The 15,826-nt window shown below is 51.7% G+C and overlaps 1 protein-coding gene across 1 annotated transcript in view; it reads right to left on the reverse strand.

Annotated features, from left to right (window-relative positions):
* Nucleotides 1-498: 498 nt before the first annotated feature.
* The window catches only part of LOC108555474 (fez family zinc finger protein 2), a 20,831-nt gene continuing 5,503 nt past the window's right edge, over nucleotides 499-15,826 (reverse strand). Inside the window, exon 2 of the mRNA XM_017911127.1 lies at nucleotides 499-1,662. Within this exon, the coding sequence (XP_017766616.1) occupies nucleotides 499-1,653 (1,155 nt within the window). The 5' untranslated portion in view covers nucleotides 1,654-1,662. The remainder of the gene's footprint in view (nucleotides 1,663-15,826) is intronic.

The following is a 15,826-nucleotide window of genomic DNA, read 5'->3' on the forward strand; positions in this document are numbered from 1 at the left end:
AGGACACGGTGTTTTACCGATCGCGAGGATCGCAGGGAAACGTTCCGCGATACAGGTGCATCTATTCGCGGCAGATTGGAAGAGTTTCGAAACGAGGTATCCGAGGAAAATCGTTGGAAACGATTTCGCTTGGTGACGGAACAGACCTGAGACTAGTCTTAAGATAAAACAGGAATAATCTTCTACAATTTGGTTTGCTGTAGATGAGGTAGTTGGTTGTCTCGAAACAATGCGGTAACACGCGTACACGTTCCCCATTTGTCGAAGTATCTGCCGCGTCTTTGGTATCTCTTCTATCGGTCTCCGTATCGAAAACGATTACTTTCGTCGTGGAAATCATCTCGATATCCTTCGTCCCGTTGATCACCCAAGTCCTTGCTCGTCGAGGCCCCTTCATTTCGAGGACTGCGTCAACTGGCCAATGTCCCCGGTGTAACAAGGTGGTCCAAGGATCAAAGGATACTGCGTCTTCCTCGGATAGTGTATACCGTCGCCTTGTCACAACATCTTGGTGAGGTAACTCGTGGTACCGGGCGGCGGGATCAGGAACGGGCTGAACGAATGGCCGCCCGGTCCATGGTGAACGGACGCGTAGCCGGACTGTTGGTTGTGACTCTGCGATGAAGTACCTAGGCCGTTTAGTATAGGTGAGCCGGTGTCGTGCAGCTTCCTCATGTGTTTCTTCAGGTCAAAGTTCCTACAGAACCCTTTGCCGCAGATCTTGCAGGAGAACGGTTTCTTGTCGTTGTGGGTGTGCATGTGGAAGGTGAGATTGTAGATCTGATGAAACGCCTTGTTGCAGATGTTGCACTTGTGCGCCTTTTCGCCGCTGTGCGTCAGCTTGTGATTCTTGTAGTTCCCCTTCTGATGGAACCCCTTGCCGCAGTGCTCGCAGACGAACGGCTTGTAGTTATCGTGGATGCGTCGGTGCGTGTTCAGGGTCGAGCTACGGTTGAAAGCTTTGTGACAGGTCGGACACTTGTGCGGCTTCTCCGCCGTGTGGATGATCTTGTGCCTGCACAGGGTGCTGGCCTGGCGGAAGCCCTTGCCGCAGATCTTGCAGACGAACGGCCGCGCGCCTGTGTGAACGGGCATGTGTCTGGTCAGGTTATAGTGGGCGTTGAACACCTTCCCGCATACGGAGCAGGTGAAGGTTTTCTGTTTGTTCGTGGTGCTGCTGAGCTCGTTGTTCCGCGGACCGGGGCTCTTCTTCTCGCGCTGGCTCTCGGCCGTGATGGCGGCCAGGCTCATCTTCGAGAACGCTTTGTGGATGGTGTTGGGCATCGGCGAGTTCTGCGGAACGGTCGGCGTGGTGGGTGGCGGCGCTGGGAAGGCGTTCAGCAACGAGTTCGGATGATAGTAGAGAAGAGAATAGGGTTGCAGGAGATTCTGATGCCTCAGCGTTGGCACGTACTTCTTGAAGGCCGATTCCAGGTGAGCGGAGTAAGTTAACGAAGGGATGCTAGGCGGCGGAGGTTGCGGCGGTGTCGTTTGCTGATTACTGCTCTGCTCGGTGAGACGTTTGTCCGGTTCCATGATCTTCGCGATAGAGAAGGTCAAGTTCTTGCAGGGTGCCGGCGAGGTAACCCTCTCTGGCGGAAGGCTGGTCGGTGTTTCGGTCGCCATTGTGCTGCCGGTCGAGAACGGTTGCATGGTAGAGACCTGCAATGGAAACGCACCAGGATCAGTTTATTTTCCCGTCGTACAGGTATTCGGTTTGTTTTCACGGTCGAGGCCACAGGGGGGATTTCACGGGTATGGGCAACGACGAACCCAGCCCTGTATTTAACACCGCCCATTTACGATTCGGTGACGCTAATTTGTGGCGTTCGCTACGTAAATGCGAACGACGTTCGAGAATTATGAAACGAACAACCATCCGGGTTCTTCGATTTTATCCTTGTCGTACGAGCAACCTCCGTGCGATTATCTCCTATAGGTTATTTCAGAGTCGCAATTTTCGAAGGTAAATTTTGCGGGAACGAAGGAATACGTAGGATGAACGGCGAGTTATCGAAAGAAGGAAGAAAAAGGAAAGAGGAGAAAGGAGAACGATGTTTAAAAATCCATGGTAACCGAATGGACTGGTCCGATTACTGGCACGATACGCAGCGTACGCGAGGCTTCAGCGGTCGCATGATGGGGGAGTAGCCAAATCATGGCGATCAATTTGATGACTTCGAGGACTGTCGTTAGTGGCCGCTACAATCCTCCCTTCGCAGAAGTCTGTTAGCGTTTTAGTGCACGTACACACGCGGAGAACGAGCGGAACGGAACCCACATGTCGGCGAATCCGAGTGAAACATGTGGTACCGCTATTATATCCACTCAATTGGCCCTCGTGTTGACATAAAAAAAGTACGCTCCGCATTGAACGATGGGGGCTGGCAAACGTCGAACGGCGACGAGGGAATGCTCTGTTTCGCACTTGGTCTCTAAGCTAAACGCGACTAAACGTCGTCGACTTTTACCATTCTTTCTCCGCTTCTTCTTCGCTTACGTTGAAATTGCGGAAATTTCGCGAGAGAGGAGGCAGAACCCTTACGGCAAGGACGAATCGCGTAATCGTGGCGTGCTGCGATACCGTTCGATATAATCACGTATGCATACGCAATTTGAATGTTGATTCGCGCGCAAAACAGCATGAATATACAGGTAGCCATTAAGCATGTGCAACATGGAAAAGGGGGATGAATGGCGGGGCTGAATGAGTCGCGAAATGGTCAGCACAGTTGAAGAGCAAGCTTCCCCGAGGTATCACGAAAGGTTTGCACGTCGAAAAGTAGAAATGTTTGCTCCGTAGAATAGCGTTATGTTTGGACTTGGAATGACGGTTGGAATTGGATAGGACCGCTGGCTGGTGGCTTCGTAAAACACTCGTTTCTCCTCCACCGAGCCTTACACGTCCTCCGCGAGGCGGAACAAAGATGGAGAATTCTCGCGTGCACGTACGCCGAGGAGAAATCGTATCTGGTCGGGAAATCTTCGAGGAGATATAAATTCGATAAGCGTAACGCGACGCGAAAATTGCAGCAGCGACAGCGCGAGATATCCGGCGTGGAACGGGGAGAGAGCAAACGCGATGCTTAACCACGATGAAAAATGTATGCTTCCAGAAACGATGGAAATACCGAACCCCCGTCGACAGGGTGGAATATGACGCAGTGGTCCTGCCCAAAAGCTCCGCCCATTAGCCGGTACCTTTCGATTGTCCCAGAGCGAAAGGCAGCCCTAATAACCGGGGAACAAGGAGCGGAAAAGCAAGGCCGGTGTGAGAAGCGAGACTCGAGAAGGGAAACGATCTCCTCGCGCACCCCCGAAACGCCCCTATGACCTATAGAAAAGCGTAGACGTCGACTTCGTGGAGCCATGGAGCCGCGCAACTGTCGACGTAAATGACAAAGGATACGATTATGTGCCTTCGAGTGCCTGCAAACGCGAGCTTCGACTCCAACCCTCCTTCCTTTCGTGCCAACTTCGATTTCCACCCCTCGCTCCTCTTCTTCTTTTCCCTATACTTTCTTTCAAACGCCTTTCTCGCACAGTCTTTCGCTCCCTTGCTTAATCGACAGTTTTCTTCGCTCTCTACTCTTTGCACTTTTCCCTCTCTGCCTTTGCTTCGCTCGTCTTTTTCGCTCCTTTCTCACCCTTTGCGTTACCTTTCTCCTTCCTCGGCTTTTCCTTTACGCCGATCTTCTCCCTTTTGCGATTCAAATGCACCTTCTATCTCTCTCTCCCCCTTTTACGCCGAGCGTGTCACACCGACTCTGCCTCCTTGTCTCTCGCGCCCCACAGAGGCAGACCTCCACTCGGTGTATCCCTCTTTCTCTCCCTCTCGCTGGCTTATCGTCACTTGCCGTTTTGTAACCCGTCGCGGTCGAACCGGCGAGAGAAGAAGACGCGAAATGCGGGGTGAAACGGTGGGGATCGAGGCAACGGGATTGGCCAACGGATCTATCACCCTCGGAAAAGTGACACGAGAGGGGAGAGTCGTATGGGACGTGGTGGGGGGTAGTATTGTTACAGTACTTAACGAGCGGTCGAGGTAATCAGTATTGCTCCTTGCGGCAGCCGACAATTCTGCCAATTTGCTTCAATCTCGGCTGAAGCATGGCCGACCCTACTCCGGGACCATTTTGTTTCCATCTTGCTCGATTGCGATCGATCCCGGCCGAAATTCGCCAATTTTTCACCACCCGTTTCTCCACGCGTCACAACTCGCGTCCCAACTCGCGTCCATCTTCTCACCCCCTTCGCTTCCCCGAGCCTTCCCGACCCTTTTTAAATACGCCTGTAACCACCTACGATCGATGGGAATTTTTGAGGGGTTGTTTAACCGGTCGTTTAAGGGCTTGTTTATACGTTCGCCGAACGCGTGGGTACCGGCGAAGAATTTTTGGAACGCGGCAAGGACGGTCGCGTGGTCGATAGGAAGGGTTGAAACCGGTACCCGGCTTTCGTGAGCCACTCGATGAACACGGCAGCACCCCCGCCGTTCCCATTCCCACCCCCGCCAGGTGAGGTTGGCGTTAAATGTACAAAGTTTACCGATGCGATTACAAATCGTCCGAAGAATTCAATCACCTACAGTAAACTATCAAACGGCTACGGGCGAATCGCTGGGACCCGAAGAAACTTGAAGGAGCTCGAAGGAACTTGAAATGGCTTTGCAAATTTACCCGTCCCGTTGTCGACCCATTAATTATCCCCTACCCTACCCCTATCCGACCGATCAGCCTTTCCTTTTTCTTATTCCACTCGATTCTTCCTTGTTTTTCCCGCCGCGTCTAGGTTGCAGTTTCCGACGGGCTCGGACCTACCCGACGTATCGGGGCTGAGTTATCGATACGTAAGAGAAATTTTAATTCCATCGAATGCGAAGTGGTTGAAAACGGATCGACAGGTTTATCAAGATAACGCGGTTAACCCCGAAACGGTGAGCAAGGATGATTCGAATCAGCGAGACTCCCCGATATGAACATTCCAAATCGGAAGGGGTGAAAGTGGGCGGATAGGAGTTTTGCGTGTACAGAGTGCATCAATCAGCGGGTCCTTCTGCGAATAATACCAGCTCATGAGGTCACACGCCTATCGCTCTTTTCCCTTAAGTGGCGATAAGGAAATGAACCGGCCCGGACGAATTTCGCCGCTTAACTTTATTACGATCGCTGCTTAACCATGGAAGATAGCGTGAAAATGTGTCGCGCGATCTATCTGTCGGGCGAGAAGGAGCGAAAATAATGAGGGATTAAACCGCCAGGGAAACGGAGAAGAATCGAACGGACTGGAAGCGAGAGAGGAGATTCTCGTTCGAATTAAAAGCTGTTTCCCTTTGCCGGATGTGAAAGAAACGACGCAGTTCTCGCGCGAAAAGCTGCCAGACACTGTGTAATTTTTATTAGAACGTCTCAAGGTCCGGGCGACGTCTTTGGTGTGGAAGAGGCCCATTAGCCGGAGCCACCCTCATTGTTCCATCCCTGACACTCGGCCTTCCGTGATATGGCGCGTGAACGGTTGACATATAATTAGCATTTGGGGTAACGAAAGCTCGACTGAGGATGACAGGAGGCACAATACACACCCACTTGGTTATCCTCTGTCCCATAACTCGGCCACAAACCCGCCCTTTCTGTCCCGTTCACCCGGCGGGTGCGCGTCGCGTAAGCCGATTCGAAAATTAGCCGGCTATATAATCTTTCCGACCGTTTCCACCATCTCTCCGCGAATTTTTTACCTCTCTCGCCCCTCGTCTTCCCTCCTTTCTCATCTGGAGCATCGACGAATCGCGGACGAACGGGTGGATACGCGGCTGAAAAGAGCGAAGAGTAGAGACGGTAGGTGAATTTTGTATTCGCTCGCGAGGGTGGTAAACCGGCTGGAATTTGAATTGCAATTGTGCCGAGAAACGAGGGTGAAACGAAAACGATCTCGTGCGTTTTTTTTTTTTTCCCTCTTCTTCCGTTTTTTCCTTCCTTTTTTTCCCCCGGGAATTTAAACGCGCACCATGACTCCTGATTTCGAAGTTTCGCGTTATGAGGAGGACTCGCGGAGAGGGTGATTTAAAGTTAATTGGAGAGTGGCGGTGGCAGAGGCGAAGAGAGGCGAAGAGGAATAAATTGCGAGTCGCCTCGCACGAATCGGAAAGAGGTAGGGGGCCCCCGGTGTTATATTCCGCCCTGGTGTATTCTGAATTAAGTCGCTCAGTTGTGCGCCGTTTACTTTGCTCCTCGACTGCTCTCGAATCGTGTACGGGGGAATGGCTTAATTTTAAGCAACTTTTGCGGCCGTTCCGCCAACTTTAAATCTACCCGGCGAACAATGTTGCGCCGACATATGCACGCGCCAACGACATGTCTCGATGATACCTGAAAATTACCTTCCGTGCATCGCGGCTATCTATCCGCCTTGAATTTCCTCGCGAGCCAGTCGTACTCGAGGGTACTATCCAATGGCACACCTGCAAATTAATTCGCGACGCGTTATTGAAATCGGCGTCTTCCTGTCCGGCGGTTCCCCTGTTTTCCTCGCTGTTTAATCGAATTTTTCATCGGTCGAGACTCGCCTGTTATCGAATATTACCGGAACAGAGAAACTCGAGGGAAGAGACAAAATTTCAGTGGGAAAACGTAGCTTGGAACAAAAGGGGCATTGTTTAAAACGAAAACGAAGTGATTCCGGAGAGCCCTGCGTATGAGCAAGCGTGCAAGGGTGGAAAAAAAAAAAAAAGAAAAAAATTGGTGCCCACGTGCGTGGCCGTATGAATACGGGCGGCTTTCCAAAATGGCAACGAGTCCCGCTGGGCTCGATGCATCTCGAATTCACGTAGTTCGACGTATCGTCGAGTCGAGCAGAGTTGGCGGGGGGTTCACAGCTGCGCAGTCTACGGGGGTTTGTTACCCCTCGCCCCGTGGCGTTTCAACTCCCGGTTGGAACACCTCGTTATCACCGATTCGTCCTCCTCGCGTCTGCCCTTAAGTTCGGCCCCGGATATCCTCTTTCGCTTCCAACGGTTTTTCAATTTTTTCCCGGGGCCGTCGGGGGTAGCTTCTCCGGGATCCCGCGTCTCGCGATTGTCGCGGATATTTCACTCGAGAAGACGATTCCTCCTCGTCGAGATCTCGCGAGTCACGCGTGGAACGAACGACACGAGGATTCGACGGTGGTAGAATTAATTAATAATAAATTTCACGAGGTAAAAGGCATCGGATCGTGGAGGAACGAGGACAAAGAGGGCCGTGCATTGCACATAAAAGTGCACACGTGCCGGTTGCCTACGCGAGCTCACGATCGCCGCAGCAGGCGCCTGGAATCGCCGTCTGTGCGCGTTCATTTCGCATTTTCGGCGTCGTTGCTGCACCCCGCTGACAATGGCCGCGTAACTTGAGATCGTCGGCCTTCGTCGAGCATAATGACGATCGCCAACGACGATCATAATAGTCTCACGGAATAATAAGTGGGATAAAAGTCAGGAAAACAATTGGTACCGCCATTGTCACTTCGCGGCCCATTCAGCCACCCCACAGGCCTGTTTGCGTTGCGCTCGTTTTGTCGAGAAACTCCAGCAGGACGCGATGGGAATCGTTGGCTCTCGCAATGCTGGAAATCAAATTATTATCGACTCGCTGGAGGCTATGATCGCTCGGCTTCCTCCAGGTCGCACGCGTATATTCCCGCTCTTGGAGGATCTCTTTGGAGCGCGGCACACGAGCGATTAAATATTTTACGCCACTCGAAGACACGCGAATTTTAATCCCTCGAGCTGCGATTCGATCGTGAAATTTTGACGAGTATGACTTTAAAATTATATCTTTGATCGTGCCGCTAGATCGTAACTGGTCTCGTCGTTATAGCGCGAGAAGCTAGATCATTTGCCTATAATATCTTGTGAGACTCGTGGTAAGGAAATGGAAATACACAGGAGCCTCGCGGGTAAGAACCATAGGCACGTAGATAGAGCTCAACGTAAACATCACGGCTCGGGCCTTGGTTAATTTTCGACCGTATTTTTCCGTTCAGTCAGGTCTCGACTCGTCAGTTACGTGTTATCCTTTGTTGTGTTCGGACGAAGTGCCTCGACGGACGACCGGCTCCGCTGTTAACTGTGGCCCGAGGCATCGGAACTTAAATAGTAAGGTAAGAGGCTATCTATTATCGGTCGCTAGCTTTTTATACGCGATTCTCGCTAGATTGTAGTTGGTTTCGGTAAATACGCGAGAGATTTTCGTCTTGTCTCCTCCCACGCGACGCATGACCGTAGCGACAGAGTACTGTTGTCACGTGAGAGTGACTTACGACTGATAAGGGTTAATCGAGTAGTAGTACTCTAATAGAGTAGCATTATAACGGAGTAGAGTAGTATTGTACGCTTGGACTAGTATAATTTTCGAGGGAAAATTCGCGAAATATCGCGGACGCCCTAAGAACTATTTCGCTCCTTATCGCAGTCGGGATTGCGAGCCTCGTAGAGTTCCGTTCTTGTTCCCAGCCGTCTCCTTCCACCCATCTAGACAATGTACATTACAAAGGAGATTTTTCGTCAGGCACGCTGCGTACACACAAACGGTGGCGTACGTCTGCGAACGCCCTTCCGCCGCTTCCGCTCGCGCTATTGAATCGCGATCACGATTCTCGTAGGAAGAATGGACCAAACTCGACACCAACGGGGGATACTGCCAAGATGGATAGGGGTGGCACCGGAAGTCTTGCGTGCCATTTGCCTCGTACGACATACTTATCCACGTCTTCAGGAATCATCGGCTAGTGAATAAGGGATCTGCTCGAGTGGCGCGTGCCTGACCGCCTCCGGATGACGAGTCTATAGTCTACCTTTAAAATGATCAACCTACGCGGTATCGTATTCTCTTTTGACGAAAACGAAACGCCAGATGACGGGAACGCCTTCTTTCGAGACGCCAAACTCGAGCTTGACCTTTCGGTTAACCTACCCCCAACTGCTTTTCGCTTCGGACTCGTCGCTATTTCGTTCTTGCCGAAATCAAATTTTCGGTATCTCTTTTCCCAACAAATTTAAACGACCGGTGAAACGCGATAAGGGTAGAGTCGAGTCGAAATGATGCGATCAGACGTTTGAGATATTCCATCGGGACGAAATAAATTTGCAGTCCGCCATTTTCGCAACGCGTACCTTGTCAGAAGCCGTGGTGGTTCCAGTACCATCGACGAGCCCGTGAATTTTATAGGAGCATAGAACCAAGAGCACGTTCGTTCCTCGTGTTTTCCGACGTACGACCTAACCGAAGTTCACCGTCCCATGCCGTGTTTCTCGAAATCGCGAAATAAATTTCCTACGGCACGAACGAGCGAGCCAAGGGGGCTAGGGCATGAATAGTCACACGCAAATCCCGTCACGGCTATTGGTTCCTTATCAGATATCAGTTATGTGCTCGATTTGGGGTGCGTGCAGCCTATTACATCTGTGATCCATTGATAAGCACGTCAAATCCGCCAACAACACACTCCTGGCCTGGCGAACCGCCATTCGAAGCCCCTCGAAACCGCACTTCCTCGCTACTCGAATCGATTACTGAGACCTTCCCGCGATTGGAGTAGCTTCGATTCAACCTGTCTTACGGCGTGTCTCAATCACTCGTCCCTCCGTTCTATCCTCGTCCCTTTTCCGTCTGCAAAATTATCGACTTCTCCCCTCATTTCGGACTCGATCGAGCGCCCTCTGGATTCCGTGCGATCTTAATTTATGAGAATTTCGCCGATATCGTTATTACAACGCGGCGTTCGGGGTTCGAATCTCTGGGAAATTCATCGTCCGAGATTTCCAAGCGTAGGTTTTGCTCTGTGAGAAGGTATTTCTGCTATTTCCAATTACGCCTCGATAGAGGATTCGATGGGTTCCCAGCAGATTTAGAAACGCGGGATAGCGATGCGAAATCACGGTGGTGAAAATTTGAGAGGTTCAAAAAATCGTTTGCCAGGGGAGAAAGATGCGCGAAAGACGCTCCGTCGCGATCGTTGATCGCACGTATCCCCTTTCAGGGGTTAAGTGTCTACCGATTCTGACGGGTTAAAGTGTTGGAAAGAACTAGTCCGACGGCTGCCATCTGCCACCCCCAACCCCCGGGGGTTACTAGCGGAGGACGCAGAAGCAGAGAGTTCAGAATTCTCGCGAGTGGCTTGGACGGCTCAATGCCTTTAACCGTCTCTTGGCCACCCTCGAGAAACCACCCTCTTCCTGCCTCTCTCCTTCTCTCTTCTCTCTCTTTCTCTCTCTCTCTCTCTCTCTCTCTCCGGCTTTATCCTACCGTGAACCATAACGCGAGGCTTTTCATACAAGATTATATAGGATATTACGCATTAAATGTCGCAATTCGCTTTCTACCCCCCTCCCTCTCTCTCTCTCTCTCTCTCTCTCTCCGACAGTCTCTCAGACTTCTCCTTTCGAACGTTCAAACACGAAGGAGAACGATAAGGGAGAGCCCCTCGCGGAAATGGTTTACTCAGAAAAATTGGAAAAGACACACAGCATCGAACGGTCCGTTATATTTACTCGCGAAACGATCCTTGGCTTTTCTTCGCTGCTCGAGGATCCAAGGGAACGAGGGGGGTCCCGGTTCACCGCTGAGACGAAAAGTACTTTCCATGCGTGGTTGAAAAGCAATCGAGACAAACGTATTCTCGGCCGGAATTGATCCGTTCGGATTACTCGCCGATCCTCGCGATAATAAAACATCTCGAGCGGAACGATCTACATGCGAAGGGGTAAAGACTTTTACCCCCTCGCAACGAGGAGTCTACGCGCGCTGACAGAGCGAGTAACGACAGATGGAGACGAGGCAAACGAATAAAGGGAGGCAGGCGTAAACGAAACAATCTGCCAGCGGAATAAAGATCTCAATGCCCTCCCAATTAAAAAATCTGGGCTGCAGGAGAGGACGGAACGGAGGAAGAAAGAGAAGCGGGCACGCAAAAAGTGTCGTTCGTGCGACCCACTCCCCCAATTTTTTGATCCAGCTCGAGGCAGCTGGCTCGTTTCGTGAATTCCATTTGAATAATTCCATCGTCCTGGCGCGTGCCGACGCTTCGGCCGGACCTTCGGCTCGATCCGCCGCGAGATTCGCCTCTTTCCTCCGTGCCTCGAATCTCATTGGTCCATCGGGCCGGGGACACGTGGCCGGATGTCGGTCTACTACACCTTCCAAGCGTTTCCGCTCGCCGATGAATAATACCGTCTCGCCTCGTACCGCAACGCTCGTCTTTCGATCGATCCTTTGTTCGCCTCCACGCTCCGTCTTGGCTACGCCTGGCCGCAAAGGTGTGCACCCGGAATTCGAGATCGGTCTAATTCCATCGAGCGAGCGGCTTTGACGGATTAATTCTGCAATTCCGCGTGCCGAGCTCGGTTTTTCCGACTCGATGATTCGCTGATTACGAGCTCCACGAATTTTCAGAGGATCGACCATTGCGATTGCGGCGACGCGTCCGAAATTCGTCGCGATTACGTTACGAAAGGGGGGACGAAGACGCGAGTGCTGGCACGGCGATCGAGTTCCGTCCCGGCTGCTCTCGTTGATCGAATTCGATTGGAAATTCGAGAGCTGAGCGGGGCCGAGAAGAAGGAAGCGAATAAAGAAAGAGACGGGGGTGGCGAGGCCATAATCAAAGTGACCACTCGAGGATTTATGCGATAAACGGCTGGTAGGGTCGCGGAAGGGGACGCGGTGTACGTCGATGGAGGTGAGAAGTTTATTTAAGACCAAATCATCCTTCGTCGATTAAGGTAAGAGAGGGTGCGTGCAACTGGGCGACGGGGACGACGTTGTAAGAAGGGAGGGAGAGGGAGGCGGTACGTGTTATTGCTTGTATTGTGGCGCAACCCCTCGAATCGTCAGTAGGGGTTGGTTTTAGTCGGCAAACTCTCCCCGGAGACTTGGAAGTTCTCGTTGCCGTTAAACGGGACGCTGACACGGGGGCTCCGACGAAAGCTACTTGTTGGCCAATAGCGAGGAAACGCTATGAAACGCAGCCTAGGCAAGAATCCTTCGACTCCCGTCCTCGGACGAATTTTTTCTCCGTTTATGAACGTGCCCAGACCGGACACCGGTGCGACGAAGAACGAATGCGTCTCGACGACGCGAGATAGTTGGCGGAAATAAATTTCGTTGCCTAAACCCCGCGTAATCTGCAGTTTGCCTTGATTCACGCGCGGGGCTCACGAAATAAGCGTTAAAAAGCCGGGAACCCACGAAACAAGGGACTGGAATAAAACCCGTTTAACAGATGCACATGCCGCCTTTACTCTCGCAGATAGACAATCACGAAGCCGAACCGACAGGCAGCAACAACGCGAAAGGATATTTTTCTGCAACAACCGTCTGGTCAGATCGATATCGTCTCCTTAACATGCCCGTAGCAACTTGTCCGCGAATAATTTCCTTATCTCGGCGAGGGCGAGCATTATGAGCCCGTGCCTGGCCCCGTAAATATTTTCTCTCCGCGTTTCTTTCTCTCTCCTATTCCCTCTTCCTCTTTTTTCTCCTCTCTCTCTCTCTCTCTCTCTCTCTCCGTTTTTACCAAGCATTCCACTTCTCACCTTCGCAGCAGGTACCTCGTCGAACCGAAATTTCCCCGGCTCGACCTCGTTTGCATTAATTATCCTTCGCTGTATTCCGTCTTGCGCGTAATTGCGGATGCACACGCACGCTCGTACACACGGATTCACCCACGCGCATGGACGCGCCACGAACACAGGCCCGACGCCGTGCAACCGTACGCGTTTATCGCCGGCATAGCAGATATATATCGGGTTATATCAATCTTGCTAAGTGAGCAATGCATATGCTTATGGCGACGGAAGGTTTTCGACAAGCGGCAGAGAGAAACGGAAAAACGTGGAACGAGCGAGAGCGTGGGCGTAGAATGCCCGCTGGGTATCGTTCTTTTTATGCATATGTATGCATATGTATGCACACGCATGCAACACCGGCCGGATATAAACACCTGCCCATCATGCTCGCCTTTGCGTCCCGTGGTCTTCGTCCACGTGTGAAGGGCCCTTTAAATTCTAACGGGGGAGTCGGGATATTTATTGCCAAAGGTGCTACCGCGAGCGTTTATGATGCACGGTGAATTAACGATGCCAATTAGCCGCGGACAAAAGTCGACATTGTCGCGTTATCTCGCACCTGACGACGATTATAACGACCCACGTCGGGATGCGTTCTTTATCGATTGCTATTTATGTAAATACGTCGCTCCCTTCTCGCGTCACGGTTTCTCGTGCCTCGATTTCGATACGCCAATGGACTGCCGCTCGTCGAGATGGACGGGTCCCGGTAAAAAAATGATCAGTTAGCCCCGTTTCGTTAGTCCGGAACAACGGGTTCACCCTGGTCGGCCAGCCCACGAGGATACGAGACAAAAACGGGGAAAAAAAGGGAAAAGAAGAGAGGAAGCTCGTCCACTTTTTGAAAAGCACTCGGTTCCTGAGCAGCGAATCTTATCTGATGCCGAGAGCTGATTGATATCGCGATATAGCCCTCGAGAGGGAGGATCGAGTCTCATCCACCATAAACCGCCCCCATCGTGAGCTTTATGAACCGGCTGCGGGGGCGGGGACCGGTGGTGAACATTTAGTGCCTTCGAGGTAGGTACACATTTAATCGTAATCTAATATTTAAAAGGTAATTTCACGGCCTGTTTACTTCCTACGATCCACCCTCTACCCCGTTGTCGGTTTTTCCTACCCTCCTCGCGCGCTTACCATCGACCACCGCGAATCGTGAGAATCGACGTACGACGAACGGATCGATCGCGATCGTATCGCGCGAAAATCGTTGCGGAAAATACAGGCATACCTTGACACGGGCCGGGATTTTTCCTTCCCCTTTCCGGGAGTTGCATTCGATGGAAACGGCCGAGGAGTATTCACGGAATGGACGGAAAGCGAAAAAGCCAAAGGCGATTGTTTGTACCAGGAGAAGCCAGGCATCGCGAGCGAACGGTAGACACGATAGACACGGCCGCGTCCACGTGGCGGTATAATGAAAAAGCTAATATATTCGTTTACCGCTCGTAAACAAGCCCGGCATTGTTATTATCACGGGCAAGCCATTGCGATTAATCGTCTGCCGTTGATTCATTCGGCTTAATTTATACGTAAATTATACCCGGTCGCCCTTTCGGTGCTCAGTGAATAAGCATGAACTTCCGGTGTCCATAAACTTCTAGCCGTTTCATTCTAGCCGTCCTCCGTTACTTCCCCACTCGAGCACGAGTTGCGTTCCTCGCAGCCGCGACGAAAATTCTGCGTTTCGCGAAAAGGGAAAAATTCGGGACGCGGGTCCTCGATTTTCCATACTCGGCGAATTCGCGGACAGTTTCGTACGGGCGTCGCGATGCTTCGACGGTAACCGATATTTTCCTGAATTTTGCTGCTCGATCGCGCACTTCCGCTTTTCCCAACTTCGAATCGAAACTTCGCGACGAAGGATCGAAACGTAAAGGTCAAAGTGGGGCATTCGACTGCGACGAAGGTCCACCGCGACGCGAAACTGCCTAGAGCGCAGCAGGATAGCGAAATACGTACGCGATAATCCACTTTAATCGGACGAGCATGCGAGATACGTCGCGCGAACGAGGTCATCGGCTAATGGAGGCGCGCATAAAAATTAAAATAGCAAATTGGTGACACGGCAGCCTTTTGCATATGCATAAGCAGCGCGGATCGCGAGAGCGTTCGTGTGCGCGTTCATTCAAAACGGTCGGTTAATTAAAGTAATCGAGATAATCCGAACGGCCGAGTAATTAGCAGCTGATCGTATGCATCGACCTCGAAGTTGTTTTTAAGCCGTTGAAATGGCAGCCTGATAAATGGTACCGGGCCGAGCCTCCAGATCGAGCTTCCCCCGAGGATTTCTCGTACGCGGGGATCGACGGCGAGAGACGCGACCAAGATCGAGGGTACGCGATGACGTTGGTTGAAGGAACGCGACGGTTTTAAGCAGTCGCTAATACGACGCGTGTTAAATTGCATTACATCTGCTTATTAGTCACGGCACGGGCAAGCCGCGTGCGACGTTGAAAAGGCAATCGTGTAATACGTCATAATTTCCATAGCGTGACTGGACACTCCTCCGGTGCCCTCCATGCAACATCGCGTTAACACCTATAAATGGGAATTTATTATTTTCCCGTGTCTCGTGGAAACATGCCTCCTTGTCCCGCGTCTTATCTACCCCGTAATTAAATAACTAGGTAGAAACATTTTTCCCGGGAATTAATTTCCACGCGAACCCACCTTTTTCCACCTTGTCCTCGCGACACGAGTCTCGAAATGAGAAATTTCCCGGGGAATAAGAATCTCGAGGAGAGTCGGTTGGACGAAATAAAGAACCGAGCCGACTCGTTTCCAGCAGGAACTCGTAACTCTTCCCTCTCCTTTCCTCCCGTGCCCCCGTAAAACGTGTTAGAAACATCTCTTCTAGCGCGATAATCGCGCGATACCGCGGCCTCTTCCCTCGCCGAGTGGCGTCTTTTTTACGGCTCGCGTTTGTTCTCCAATTAAAACGAGGTCCGCGCCGGCCACCTTTTACGCCGGTTCTTTACCGGCGCGAGAAGTCGAACGTAGTAACCTTTCTTGCGCTCATTTCTGCCACGCCGATAAATAGTCCTGATACACATTTCGACGCGGCCAACCTCCTTTCCTCTTCTGCACGCTGCAACGCGTTTATGGAAATGCTCCAACACATTGCGCCGTTCCACCCGACGAGTTTCCATTTGCGGACCACGATTTTTCCCTTCTTCCCGCAACGCGCCCGTTCCGCGCGAATTTCGCACGTCCCCCCCCCCCCCC

The sequence above is a fragment of the Eufriesea mexicana genome, unplaced genomic scaffold (genome assembly GCF_001483705.2).
Source record: "Eufriesea mexicana isolate 0111107269 unplaced genomic scaffold, ASM148370v2 scaffold124, whole genome shotgun sequence".
NCBI classification, from domain to species: domain Eukaryota; kingdom Metazoa; phylum Arthropoda; class Insecta; order Hymenoptera; family Apidae; genus Eufriesea; species Eufriesea mexicana.